We start from the raw sequence: 14,269 nt of genomic DNA, 5'->3' as shown, positions 1-14,269 counted from the left end.
TTTGCCTTGCTTGCCAATCAATGGTGGGGTTACGTTTAGTGAGCCAGGGTAGCCCCAACACTAGAGGAGTAGGTAATCCGCTTAGGACGAAACATGACATATCCTCAACATGAGCATCACCCACAGTCAAACTGATATTGTGAACTATGCCCTTTAACGATTTTTGAGAAAGTGGAGCGGAATGGATAGCAAAAACAGGTATATCCTTTTCCAAAGTGCATACCTGGAAACCATGTGTTATAGCAAATTGATTATCAATGAGATTGACAGCTGCTCCACTATCTACAAAAATCTCACAATGTTCTTGCTATCTAGCGCCACCCTGGCAGGTAGGACAAAACAGGAACTACAAGCAAACTGCAAACCTTCAATTTCCGCATCAACCTTGCCAATAGTAGCAAATGGAAAGTTTTTAGAGGGTTTTTCTCTTTTTGTTTTTTTATTACCCTCAGAAAACTCCCTGAATCTCCTAGAGGGGCAAACATTAGCCAAATTATTTATTCCCCCACAAGAGAAACAAACCCTGCTCTGAGAGCTGAATCCTCTACTATCAGAGGCAAGCAAACCCAGCTGCATGGCCTCCTGCTCAGAGGGGATTGAGAGAGACTGAGGCCCCTGCGCACTGAATGAGACCACCCCACTGTCCTTTGACTGAATACGACATGGAGTTGTCTCTCCTCTCTCTCTAAGATGCCTGTCAATACGGACAGCTAGAGACATGGCAGAGTCCAACAAGGCAGGTCTCTCATGAAACGCAAATGCATCTTTTAATCCCTCCGAAAGACCATGGCAAAATTGACTTCGGAGTGCAGCATCGTTCCAACCAGTATCAGCTGCCCATCTCCGAAATTCAGAACAATATATCTCTGCGGACTGTTTACCCTGGCATAAAAGAAGCAGTTTAGATTCAGCCAGAGCAATACGATCCGGGTCATCATATATCTGCCCCATGGCTACAAAAAATTAATCCACCGTTCAGAGGGGCCGTGCCCCTACCGGCAGCGAAAAGGCCCAAGACTGAGCATTATCCCTGAGCAGCGAGATGATGATCCCCACCCTCTGCTCCTCATCACCAGAGGAATGGGGAAATAGGCGAAAATGGAGTTTGCAAGCCTCTCTAAAGCGAACAAAATTCTCACTACCCCCGGAGAACGTATCCGGAAGCGAGATCTTAGGCTCTGAACAAACTCCATGAACGCAAGCAGAACCGGTCACCTGAAACTGAGAGATAGTTTTACGGAGATCTGCTACCTCCAGTGAAAGACCCTGCATGCGGTCAATCAAGGCTGAAAACGGATCCATGCTTAAGACGGTAATGGCGGTTTATAATGTCACGGATGATATTGCAAATAGCTGGAAGTTATGGATAAACATCCGACTGGCTTGATCCCAAACTAAGGAGCATAAAGGTGACCCCTGGAAAACCCTAAGAGCTCACCCTGACTGCTAAGCTCATACAAAGGTCTCAGAGGTAGACGATTGCATGCCCTTGTACCTAGACTGTGTGACACCTGAAAACCCTAAAATAGTGAGGGGACACGACCACCGGCTCCCTGCACTTAATACAGAGGGAGTCAGGGTCACCTAGAATCAAGCCAGCAAGTAAACACAATACAAGAAAGGACTTATCTGAACAAGCAGTAACAGAAGTCTCCAGCAGTGATCACTTCAATCCAGGAAGTAGTATAAACCGCAAAGTGAGGCAGTATGGGAGGGAATATAAAGAGAGTGTGAATAGGTGACAGCTGGGAGAAGGAAAGGAGATAACAAAGTGAAACCAAAACAAAGAACATCATGCAAGAGGTACAGAAGAACGTCTGCCAGACCTCAGAGAGCTGGCGGGGACACATATTCTCCGATGAAGTCTCTTTCCGATTGTTTGGGGCATCTGGAAAAAGGCTTGTCCGGAGAAGAAAAGGTGAGCGGTACCATCAGTCCTGTGTCATGCCAACAGTAAAACATCCCGAGACCATTCATGTGTGGGGTGGCTTCTCATCCAAGAGAGTGGGCTCACTCACAATTTTGCCCAAAAACACAGCCATGAATAAAGAATGGTACCAAAACACCCTCCAACAGCAACTTCTTCCAACAATCCAACAACAGTTTGGTGAAGAACAATGCATTTTCTGACACGATGGAGCACCGTGCCATAAGGCAAAAGTGCTAACGAAGTGGCTCGGGGACCAAAACGTTGACATTTTGGGTCCATGGCCTGGAAACTCCCCAGATCTTAATCCCATTGAGAACTTGTGGTCAATCCTCAAGAGGCGGGTGGACAAACAAAAACCCACTAATTCTGACAAACTCCAAGAAGTGATTATGAAAGAATGGGTTGCTGTCAGTCAGGAATTGGCCCAGAAGTTGATTGAGAGCATGCCCAGTCGAATTGCAGAGGTCCTGAAAAAGAAGGGCCAACACTGCAAATACTGACTCTTTGCATAAATGTCATGTAATTGTCGATAAAAGCCTTTGAAACGTATGAAGTTCGTGTAATTATATTTCACTACATCACAGAAACAACTGAAACAAAGATCTAAAAGCAGTTTAGCAGCAAACTTTCTGAAAACTAATATTTGTGTCATTCTCAAAACTTTTGGCCACGACTGTACATTCCAGTATGACCCCAAAATATCCTCATGTAGTCATATGAAACACAAAACCCTTTTACAAACATCTATCTTCTGATCAGAGGATTAAGGAATTTTAGTGGGTTCATTAAAACCTTTTGGATTCACACGTGCAGTTTTTGATGCTGTTTTTTGAGATAAAGCTCAAAAACTTCACAAGAGATACCATTGATTTAACATTTATTTTTTGTTACTTTCTGAGTTTGAGTTGCAAGAGCGACAGAGATGGCAAGCTAATGTCTCTTGCCCTTCAAGATTTCTTCTAATGACCCATTATACAATGGACTGTTTAGATTCATGTTGGGAACCACTGGGTGAAGCTTTGCTGCCAAGATTAAGTATGGTCATTACTAATCGATCATCTCAGCCAGAGATCGTTCTAAAGTCCAGGTTAGTGAAATGTGACATTTACAAAATTTTCATGCTGTGAATCCTTAACAATAGGAAAAGGTCAAAAATTTATACTACAATTGCATGCAAACACAAAACGGTATTAAAAATAAAGACATTACAGATGAAAGTATTTTATCTGCAAGGAGTTGTATGGGGGGGGGGGGGGGGTGACTGAATTTGTTTAGCAGCATACATGAGTGTATTGTGATTGAAATGTGGAAACACTAGAAGGGAGCTATGTGAATGTATCACACATACACTGATCCAGCGCAGATGTTATGATGATTGCCATCCATTTTATTTTTTATTTTTTTTCGGGATCGACATGTGACTGCTGTAAGAACAGCATGTGGCTAGGACCAATAATTGGTTATAGCGTTAATGACCTCACTGGCATTTCTTGAACAATGAGGTGGAAGTGGGCACTAGAACTTCTATGTTGGATTGGAAGGAGGGGGGAGGAAAAGTAGTAAGTACTGTTTTTTTTCTTTCTAAACTCTGACATTTGTTTCAATAGGAATAAAACCTATTTGCCAACTCAACTCTCCCAGACTGCTGGAGAAGCCTCCTGGCACTTCTAGGGAGATTAGCCCTTAAAAGTGTGTGGCACTAAGGGCTGTGTCAAACACAATCTCAGTGGCCAAATACAATAGCGAGCAAAGCCCCCACAAATAAAGGTGTGTGTCTTGAATTGAAGAAGGCATGGCTTGATAAAGGAGGGCATGTCTAGCCCTGAAATATTTTCAACAGTGTGCTAGGCCATGCACACCCTATTCTCCTGCATCCATGTTAAAGGAAGTTGGCGAGTATGGAATAAAGCCTGCTGCTGACAACTATAAACGTGGTGGGGGCCCAAGTTTTGTGATCAGTCCAGAGGCCTATGGTTTAATTAATCCACCACTTCTTGGGCCTTATAATGATAACTAGTGTTGAGCGAAGCGAAGCTTCCGGAGTGGAATTCGATCTGAATTTTTGAAAAAATTATATTCTAAACTAAGCCGAATTTCCTTGCACTTCGTGGCAACGAATCATTTTTCCTAAAATGGCATCTGGAGTTGTCTTAGAAATAACGGGGAAAAAAATACTCATCTCATGCATTTGCTTGCGCAGAGGCAGCCCGCTTGATTGAGAAAGGTCTTTTTCAATGAAGAGAGGAACGGACTGTGCGAACAAGTGGATGAGGTGAGTGTTTTTTTTTTAAACTCAAAAGGCCATATTGCACTAGCGTATTACTGTTTTTAACAGCTGTTAAGTGTGTGCACTTCTGTCTAAGCGGCAGTTAAAAATGGTCCCATTGATTAATAGGCTGAAGGGGTTTTTAAAATGGCGATTCATGACGAATTAATAAAAATAAAAAAAATCACATTTCTTGTCAAACTTTGGCAAAGCTGCTAAATCAAATTTTACAAAATGAAAAATCTAATGATAACACAGGGTATAACATTCTGACCCAACAATCCCTTTGCTGTAGATCAAGGCATGTGTGACTCTCCAGAAATCCAGGCAGAACTAATGGAACTCCACAGTGCGCTCTTCATGCTCATCATCACAACAGAGGAAAGATCTTTGACATTGGCAAAGAGATTTGTCTGGAAGCCACACATGAGTCATACTTTTTATAGCATTCTGATGATAATAAAATGACAATGCTTGTCTTTCCAGATCACTCGAACTATCAATATTTGAAATGTCACAGATGAGTATGTCACCGTCCACCTATCTTTCAAAACGTTCTTGACATGGTGGGAAATTTCTCCAAACTGGTGTACAGGAAAACTTACTTAGTTGCCTGTTAGAGTAGTTCATTTTAGCATTCACTCTAAGCTCCAAATTATAAAATTATAGCTATATCAATAACAGTATGGGACAGATATGAAATGTTAGGCCTCCAGAATGTTCTCTGAGGGCTCTGGTTCTCTGGTTCCAGAAGTCTTTATTTATACAGTACATTATACACAACCAACCAGTTATTAAGCATGTTAGATACACTGCCTGGCCAAAAAAAAAGGTCACTTATTGTTTTAAATAAGCAAATAGGTAAGAGCCTCCCAGCTGTTCAGGTCTAGGTTCAGCAACGTTATGTGCCCATAAAATGAGGTCAGCTGACTACCTGAATATACTGAATGACCAGGTTATTTATTCAATGGATTTTTTCTTCCCTGATGGCATGGGCATGGTGATTCAGGAAAAAAACATGGATGAACCCCATAAAAATTTTTTGGGATGTGCTGGTGAAGACTTTGTGCAGTGGTCCAAATCTCCCAATACAAAAATGAATGCAATGCTGGACAGAAATAAATGTTGTGACATTGCAGAAGGTTGTGGAAACGATTCCACAGCGAATGTGTGCCGTAATCAAAGCTAAAGGCGGTCCAACGAAATATTAGAGTGTGGGACATTTTTTTTGTGGCCAGGCAGTGTATTTGCATATATGTTGCATATAACAAGCCTAGGATTCTTCTTGCTTCAGTACAATGCATGCATATAAAATATGAATGTAGAGAATAAGTCACGTGGCTCACGCTGCAGACCCTTGTGAATTCGACCAGCAGGCAAAAGGTGCACAATTAGCAAGCAATAACTTCAGCTCATCGGAGCCAATACATTCTAATACTGTACACAGCTCCTGCGCCGTACAGTATTGGAACAACGTTTTATGCTAATCCACTTCAGATGTTTCATCCAAAGTCGATTCGCACATCCCTAGTTATAACCTATAGGTGACATATTCTACTGTTGGGCAACTGTTTGTTTAACGCAATCATGACCCAATTGAAAAGCTCATGACATAAAAGTTTAACAGATGACTTTGATAGATGCAGTACAGTAGCATCCATCACATACAGGCCATCATCTAAAAACTTAAAGGGGTTGGCCACTATATAAGTACTTTCCACTATATAGTGGGAGGTAGGGTAAAAGAGTTTCCTAATATAACATAGAAACATAGAATGTGTCGGCAGATAAGAACCATTTGGCCCATCTAGTCTGCCCAATATACTGAATACTATGGATAGCCCCCGGCCCTATCTTATATGAAGGATGGCCTTATGCCTATCCCATGCATGCTTAAACCCCTTCACTGTATTTGCAGCTACCACTTCTGCAGGAAGGCTATTCCATGCATCCACTACTCTCTCAGTAAAGTAATACTTCCTGATATTACTTTTAAACCTTTGCCCCTCTAATTTAAAACTGTGTCCTCTTGTGGTAGTTTTTCTTCTTTTAAATATGCTCTCTTCCTTTACCGAGTTGATTCCCTTTATGTATTTAAAAGTTTCTATCATATCCCCTCTGTCTCTTCTTTCTTCCAAGCTATACATATTAAGGTCCTTTAACCTTTCCTGGTAAGTTTTATCCTGCAATCCATGTACTAGTTTAGTAGCTCTTCTCTGAACTCTCTCTAGAGTATCTATATCCTTCTGGAGATATGGCCTCCAGTACTGCGCACAATACTCCAAGTGAGGTCTCACCAGTGTTCTGTACAGCGGCATAAGCACTTCACTCTTTCTACTGCTTATACCTCTCTCTATACATCCAAGCACTATAAAAAAAATCTTAATGGTAATGTTTTTATAATGAGCCCCACTCTGCGTGCAGCCAGTTCGTCCATGGCTGCACGCAACATGGAGGAGCTTAAGAGAAAGCTCGTCCATGGCTTTATTCTAACTGTACATGCGCTGTTTTTCCTAATAAGAGCAGCGCATGCCCAGTCTGCCCCTGCCACTGGAGCGCTCCCTGCTCCGACTCTGTCTCTACAACCGGCTTATTCCTGTCAGAGTTCGGAGCAGGAAGAGAAGTAAGAGCGCGCCAGTGGCAGGGGCAGACTGGGCATGTGCTGCTCTTATTAGGAAAAACAGCGCATGTGCAGTTAGAATAAAGCCATGGACGAGCTTTCTCTAAAGCTCCTCCATGTTGCGTGCAGCCATGGACGAACTGGCTGCACGCAGAGCGGGGCTCATTATAAAAACATCACTATTCAGATTTTTTTATAAAGTATATTAGGAAACTCTTTTTTTACCCTACCTCCCACTATATAGTGGAAAGTACTTATATAGTGGCCAACCCCTTTAAATGTTTAAGGCTACTTTCACATAAGTGTTTTTGATGTATGGTTTTGATATCCGGCAGGGGATCTCAAAACCACAGTAAAACACTTCCGGTTGAATAATACTACTGTCTGCATCCATTCAGAACTGATACGGTTGTATTATATCGAAAATGAAGAAACTGAATTGTAAGTCAATGGGTGCCGGATCCGTTTTTTCGTATCTGAAAAAAAATGGTTTCGGCACCATTGACTTACATGATTGTTCAGTTTCCCATGCCGGACACAAAAGTGCTGCTTGTAGCAATTTTGTGTCTGTCATGGGAACTGAACAAACAGGAATGGAATGCATTCTGGTGCACTCTGGTCGTTTTTTTTTTTTTTTCAGTTTTGTCCCCATTGACAATGAATGGGGAAGCGTTGTGCTGACGTTTTGAAAGCCTGTGCCGGATTTCAAAACTGGACAGCCCAATACAAGTGTGAAAGTAGCCTAACACATACTGTACATATTTTACTGGACTCTGTGCACTGAAATTGCTGTCATCTACACTGTTTCATGCTTATTTATTGAAGTGCTGGAAGCCAAAAGGGCATTCTTGAGCTCCATCTGGCGATGGAAGTCTATGGGCGCCTTTGGCATGTACTTCAGGAAGCTTTCACAGAACACACACACTATCCATGAGCAAAAACAATGATCCTAATGTGTGTAAATGTCTGTGATATCTTCATACATGGTGATTGTTAACCTGATGAAGGGGAGTTGAGCCCCGAAACGCGTTGTTTTTACATATCTTTTAATTATGATCTAAATAAAAGAAGATTCACCAACAAGAGACGTATTGGAACCTGTGATCTTGCGCCTGATCAGAACCTTTCTACTATATCTTCATACATGACATGGAAAGACCAGGATCTCCTCATTTGTCTCACCAGTTTAGAAGGGAATAGGGAACCTGTGTTATTTGGTCTTTATGATATTCTCCTTTTTCCAGAACCATGCGTAGTTTGTAGCAACAAGAACATTTAGAGTATATATGAAGGGTGGAAAATTCATAACCACATCAAAAATGCTTATTACAGGCCAGCAATGAAACCTCCTGGGTGAACCCGACCTCATTAATGAAATGAGTCTCAGAGTTGAGGTCATGAAAACCTTTGATTAGGTGTAGTGGAAATGTACAGAGCAGACTGTTTATAATGAATTGCAATGTTACCATTCTGGCTCATTGCTATTGTACTGTTTCAATGGACTTTTACCTTTTTGGCTGCTGCAAACAAAAGTTTATGCAGGATGGGAGTAGCAAGTGCATAAAGGGTGGAATTTCCTGTAAGGAAGAGATTTCATCATGAATCAAGATGTGTTTTCACAAGAACAAATAATGTCAAGACAGAGGATCACAACCTAAATGTTAAGAAGATAAAGCTATGGCAGCATGCCGCTTGTAGGCATGGTTAATGTTCTCTTTATTTCCGGCATTTTGGAAAGTTATATCGAAAAAAAAATCTGCTAAATCGCTCAACAAAATGCTTTGACTTTTTTTTTCAGTTCCAGAAAGAATTGGGAAATAGATGAGGGTGCTGCTTTTTTTTTTTAACCCCCTCAGTAAGCGGCATTCAGGCTGCCAGTCTTTTTCAGCCTCTAAAATCCTACATTATCTGCTATTTGATCCATTACTCACCATCTGCTGTGAGATTGAAGCTGGTAGTTCAACAGCGAATTGAATGCATTTTTGTCATTTTGCGAACTCCCCATTCTATGTCAGGTTCTATTGTACATTTAGTTTCCTTGTCCGTTTATTTGTTCAGCATACAACAATATATCCATCCAGAAAATGGGAACCATAGGCTGGATATGGAGAAATTAGGCCATTGGCAGGGGGTGGGATGCACAGAATGCATAGTGCACCTAGCCTCGTCCTATCGTACTAGGGGGGCACACTATTTCCATCAAGTTACTGCACTTAACTAGTTGCCCATTCTAGTGGTATATGGCATGTACCCAGCTTTTTACCTTCCTTTGTTTATGCTTTTTTTCCAACTACATTTATTCTAAAATCCAGGAGCTTACACCAAAATAATAATGCCTATAGCACAACACTCTCCACTCTATTAACCCCTTAAGGACACCGACATATTTCACCTTAAGGACCAGGCCATTTTTTGCAAATCTGACCAGTGTCACTGAATAAATTTAAAACGCTTTTACTTATCCAGGCCATTCTGAGATTGTTTTTTTGTCACATATTGTACTTCATGATACTGGTAAAATGGAGTAAAAAAAACCCATTTGTTTATAAAAAAAATAGCAAATTTACCAAAAATTTAGAAAAATTAGCAAATTTCAAATTTTCAATTTCTCTATATTACATAGTAATACCTACAAAAATAGTTATTACTTTACATTCCCCATATGTCTACTTTATGTTTAGATCATTTTGGGAATGACATTTAATTTTTTGGGGACGTTACAAGGCTTAGAAGTTTAGAAGCAAATCTTGAAATTTTTCAGAAATTTTCAAAAACCCACTTTTTACGGACCAGTTCAGGTCTGAAGTCACTTTGTGAGGCTTACATAATAGAAACCACCCAAAAATGACCCCATTCTAGAAACTACACTCCTCAGGGTATTCAAAACTGATTTTACAAACGTCGATAACCCTTTAGGTTTTCCACAAGAGTTAATGGCAAATGGAGATAACGTTTCATTATTTATTTATTTTTTGGCAAATTCTCAATTTTAATCAATTTTTTTCAGTTACAAAGCAAGGGTTAACAGCCAAACAAAATGCTATATTTATTGCCATGATTCTGTAGTTTGCAGAAATACCACATATGTGTCTGTAAACGACTTTACGGGCACACGGTAGGGCATAGAGAGAAAGGTGCGCCGTGTGATTTTTGGAAGGCAGAATTTGCTGGACTGGTTTATTTACACCATGTCCCATTTGAAGCCCCCTGATGCACCCCTAGAATAGAAACTCCATAAAAGTGACCCCATCTAAGAAACTACACACCTCAAGGTATTCAAAACTGATTTTACAAACTTTAACCCTTTAGGTGTTCCACAAGAGTTATTGGCAAATGAAGATGAAATTTGAGCATTTCAATTTTTGGGCAAATTTTCCATTTTAATAAATTTTTTCCAGTAACAAAGCAAGGGTTAACAGCCAAACAAAACACTATATTTATTGCCCTGATTCTGTAGTTTGCAGAAACACCCCATATGTGGCCGTAAACTACTGTACGGGCACACGGTAGGGCGTAGAGGGAAAGGTGCGCCATGTGTTTTTTGGAAGGCAGATTTTGCTGGACTGGTTTATTTACACCATGTCCCATTTGAAGCCCCCCTGATGCACCCCTAGAGTAGAAACTCCATAAAATTGACCCCATTTTGGAAACTACGGGATAAGGTGGCAGTTTTGTTGGGACTATTTTTAGGGTACATATGATTTTTGATTGCTCTATATTACATTTTTGTGAGGCAAGGTTACCAAAAATAGAAATTCTGAAATTTCATCTCCATTTGCCATTAACTGTTGAACACCTAAAGGGTTAATAAAGTTAGTAAAATCAGTTTTGAATACCTTGAGGGGTGTAGTTTCTTAGATGGGGTCACTTTTATAGAGTTTCTACTCTAGGGGTGCATTAGGGGGTCTTGAAATGGGATATGGTGCCAAAAAAAAGGCTATCAAAATCTGCCTTCCAAAAACCACACGGTGCACCTTTCCCTCTACGCCCTACCGTGTGCCCGTACAGTAGTTTACGGCCACTTATGGGGTGTTTATGTAAACTGCAGAATCGGGGTAATAAATATTGTTTTGTTTGGCTGCTAACCCTTGCTTTGTTACTGGGAAAAAAAACGGATTAAAATTGAAAATTTGCCAAAAAATAGCTGTTTTGGCACCGTTTTTATTTTATTTTTTTGACCATGTTTATCTGAGGGGTTAGGTCATGGGGTATTTTTATAGAGCAGATTCTTACGGACGCGGCGATACCTAATATGTCTACTTTTTTTTATGTATTTGTTTTACACAAAAAAAAAACATTTTAGTATCTCCATAGTCTGTTTTTTTTTTTTTTGCCGATTATCTTAGGTAGAGCTCACTTTTTGTGGGGTGAGAGGATGGTTTTATTGGCACTATTTTGGGGGGCATATGACTTTTTGATCGCTTGCTATTACACTTTTTGTGATGTAAGGTGACAAAAAAATATCTCTTTTGCACCGTTTTTATTTTATTTTTTTGACAGTGTTCATCTGAGGGGTTAGGTCATGGGGTATTTTTATAGATAAGATTCTTACGGACGTGGCGATACCTAATATGTCTACTTTTTTATTTATTTTAGTTTTACAAAATAATATTTTTGAAATTTTTTTTTTTTGTTTTAGTGTCTCAAGTCTGAGAACCATAGTTTTTTTTTTCCGATTGTCAGTGGCTAAATGGAATAAAAATTGGGGAAGGGGATTATAAATTTAGTACTCCATGGAAGTGTGGTACTCCCTGAAGCAACCAATAATGCAGAGGCCCGGATGATCGGGGCATGTGTCACACTGAGCGGTGGTGTCCTTCCGTATTCCCCTCCTGTGACACACTCTGCACTTTTTTGGGGGACCGTCCCTTCTTTCCAGTATGGGGGACCACACCTGGAAAGTGTTGGCCAGGGACGATCCAAGCGCCTCCAGTTCCCGAGGTACTCCAGCCTGCTCTTTCCCGGTCAGAAAAGATCAGGGCCTTGAGGACTGCCTCATAGAACTGAAGGAATGTCCCTGTGTTGTGACCCCAGACACCCGATTAGGGTGATACAACAGTTGAAACTTTTTTTTTTTCCCCACTAAACTTTCCCAGAATATCCCTGCCTAACCTAACCTTTCCCTAAATACCTTTTAGTGCCAGATGGCACTGTGGGGGGTCAGAAGGGGGGTGCTGGGCAGATATGGGGGTGCTGGCTCTGGAGATCGAAGCAGCCTCCTCTCTCCATGGCTCCCGGACAAAGAAAGGAGGAGGAGAGGAGCACTGCAATAATTTAAACCGCCGGCCCACCCTGCAGCCAATCAGAAGTGATCCTGAGAGGTGATGTCATCATCACCTCTCAGGATCGCAGGATGGTGATTGGTGGTGTATTATCACACCACCGATCACCATCCTGTTCTGGGTTATCGAGTCCCCAGAGACCCGAATAACCTGGAAACGCAGCAAACCGCAGGTCTGAATTGACCTGCGGTTTGCTGCGATCGCCGACACGGGGGGTTCACAGGACCCCCCGGGCGCATTGTCCCAGGGTGCCTGCTCAATAATTTGAGCAGGCACCTTGTTCCGATCACCGCCCACCGCGCGGTGGTGATCGGAAATACACAGGGCGTACAGGTACTCCCTGTGTCCTTAAGTACCAGGACATCAGGACGTACCTGTACGCCCTGTGTCCTTAAGAGGTTAAATGGCCTATGCTTTTAAAGTTAAAGGAACAGTTTATGGAAAAGTGATTATTTTAGTGACAGCCCATCCCCGCCATCACTCTGCTGTCATGGCTTCTGCTCTGCTCATCTGTTCTATCGTGGTCCAATCTCATCTCTTTGGCTAGGGCGCCGGAGCAGCACTGATCATCTACTTCGCAGGTTGTGGCCTGCACTTTGCTAGCACTTCCTCTCTCTGCCTATAGGGCATGTGCTCCCTCTGGCACTTGAAGTGCCAGCGTGCTCTCACCTTTAACTTCACCAGCCACTGGCTGGTCACCCTGAGGCAGTGGCGTACCGCCCATAGAGGCAGACCACGCCACTGCTATGGGGCCCGCGGCATTGGGGGGCCCGTAGCGCAGAGAAGGCCCCGCCCACACTATTTGGCCCCGCCCACTCATGACCTGCTGCAGCCGGCTAATTGCTTTTTTCTCCCCAGGGCCCAGCCCCAACATCAACTCATCTTTGCCTCGCCGCTCCCCCCCCCCTGACCTGACCTCCTCCTGACCGTCTGCCGGAATCAGGATCAAACACCAGCCTGCATGTGGCGCTCGTGCTGCTGGCCAATCAGCACAAGGCAACTCTGTTGAGGCAGCTGCTGATTGGCCAGTGGCGCAAGGGGGCGGGCGGGAGAATCGGCTCGAACTTCGCCGTCGGGCCGGCCCTTCAACAGAGACGAGTCAGTGCCTGCCCTGAGCTGAGGAGAGAGAGCGAGTCCGGAGGAAGATTCTGAACTCTGAAGCAGTGGTGAGTAGTACTGTGAGTGAGCACTGAGCAGTGCACCGGTTGTGTCCCTGGCTGGCCTGAACTTGAGTCTTGAAGTAAGTCACTCGTCTCAGACTCAGTCAAGTGAAGTACCGTTCGTTCGTCCCACTCCCTGCAGCAGTGCCTGGCCCGGCCGACTAGTCCGAATTCCAAATATATTATAGCACAATGTACACAGAGATATTTACCACTACTGACTCATGGAACCCCAGAAATAGTGCCCCGGCCCCCAACCATCATGGCTGATGTCCCATGTGACAGGTCCCAAAAATCTAGCAGATGTCCCGATTAAAAGGAATCTGTCACTAGCAATTTACCTATTTTTTTTTTTCATGAATCCATGTTTAACAGAGTACCTTTTTTCCATCTGTCTTGTTCTTTTGATTGTCAGTCTTGTCATTTCTTCAAAAAATCGATTCTTATGATATGTAAATGACGCTGTAAGGAGCCCAGAGGGGCGTTCTTCTTTCTCCACGGTGCCCAGGAACACCCCTCTAAAGTGCCGTGCCCGGCTAAATTTGAAAACTAATAACGCCTCCAAGACATTTTGCGCGGGATTTGGGATGCCGGCGAAAGGAGGATCGGGGTGTTTGCCGCAGAGCGCGGCGCTGAGGAGGGGGGGTGTTGAGCACTTAGCTGCGCCTCTGGGAGGCGATTTAGATGAACTTGTCTTGGAGGCGTTATTAGTTTTCAAATTTAGCCGGGCACGGCACTTCAGAGGGGCGTTCCTGGGCACCGTGGAGAAAGAATAACGCCCCTCTGGGCTCCTTACAGCGTCATTTACATATCATAAAAATCGATTTTTTGAAGAAATGACAAGACTCACAATCAAAAGAACAAGACAGATGGAAAAAAGGTACTCTGTTAAACATGGATGCATGAGAAAAAAAATTTGGGGTAAATTGCTAGTGACAGATTCCCTTTAACAGGGCACCCCAAATAAGGAGACCTGCAGGCTGCAGCAGATATCCCATGTGACAGGTCACC

The 14,269-nt window shown here is 42.7% G+C and overlaps 1 protein-coding gene across 3 annotated transcripts in view; it reads right to left on the bottom strand.

Annotated features, from left to right (window-relative positions):
• LOC120981848 (N-acetylated-alpha-linked acidic dipeptidase 2-like) overlaps positions 1 to 14,269 on the bottom strand; it is a 156,009-nt gene that overhangs the window by 25,037 nt on the left and 116,703 nt on the right. For all 3 annotated transcript variants that reach the window (XM_040411611.1, XM_040411612.1, XM_040411613.1), the window contains one exon: positions 8,326 to 8,393. In XM_040411611.1, the coding sequence (XP_040267545.1) occupies positions 8,326 to 8,393 (68 nt within the window). The remainder of the gene's footprint in view (positions 1 to 8,325; positions 8,394 to 14,269) is intronic.

Source organism: Bufo bufo, chromosome 11 (genome assembly GCF_905171765.1).
Source record: "Bufo bufo chromosome 11, aBufBuf1.1, whole genome shotgun sequence".
Lineage (NCBI taxonomy): Eukaryota > Metazoa > Chordata > Amphibia > Anura > Bufonidae > Bufo > Bufo bufo.
Note: the sequence above shows the minus strand (reverse complement) of the source record. Positions and strands in the feature narration are given on the sequence as shown.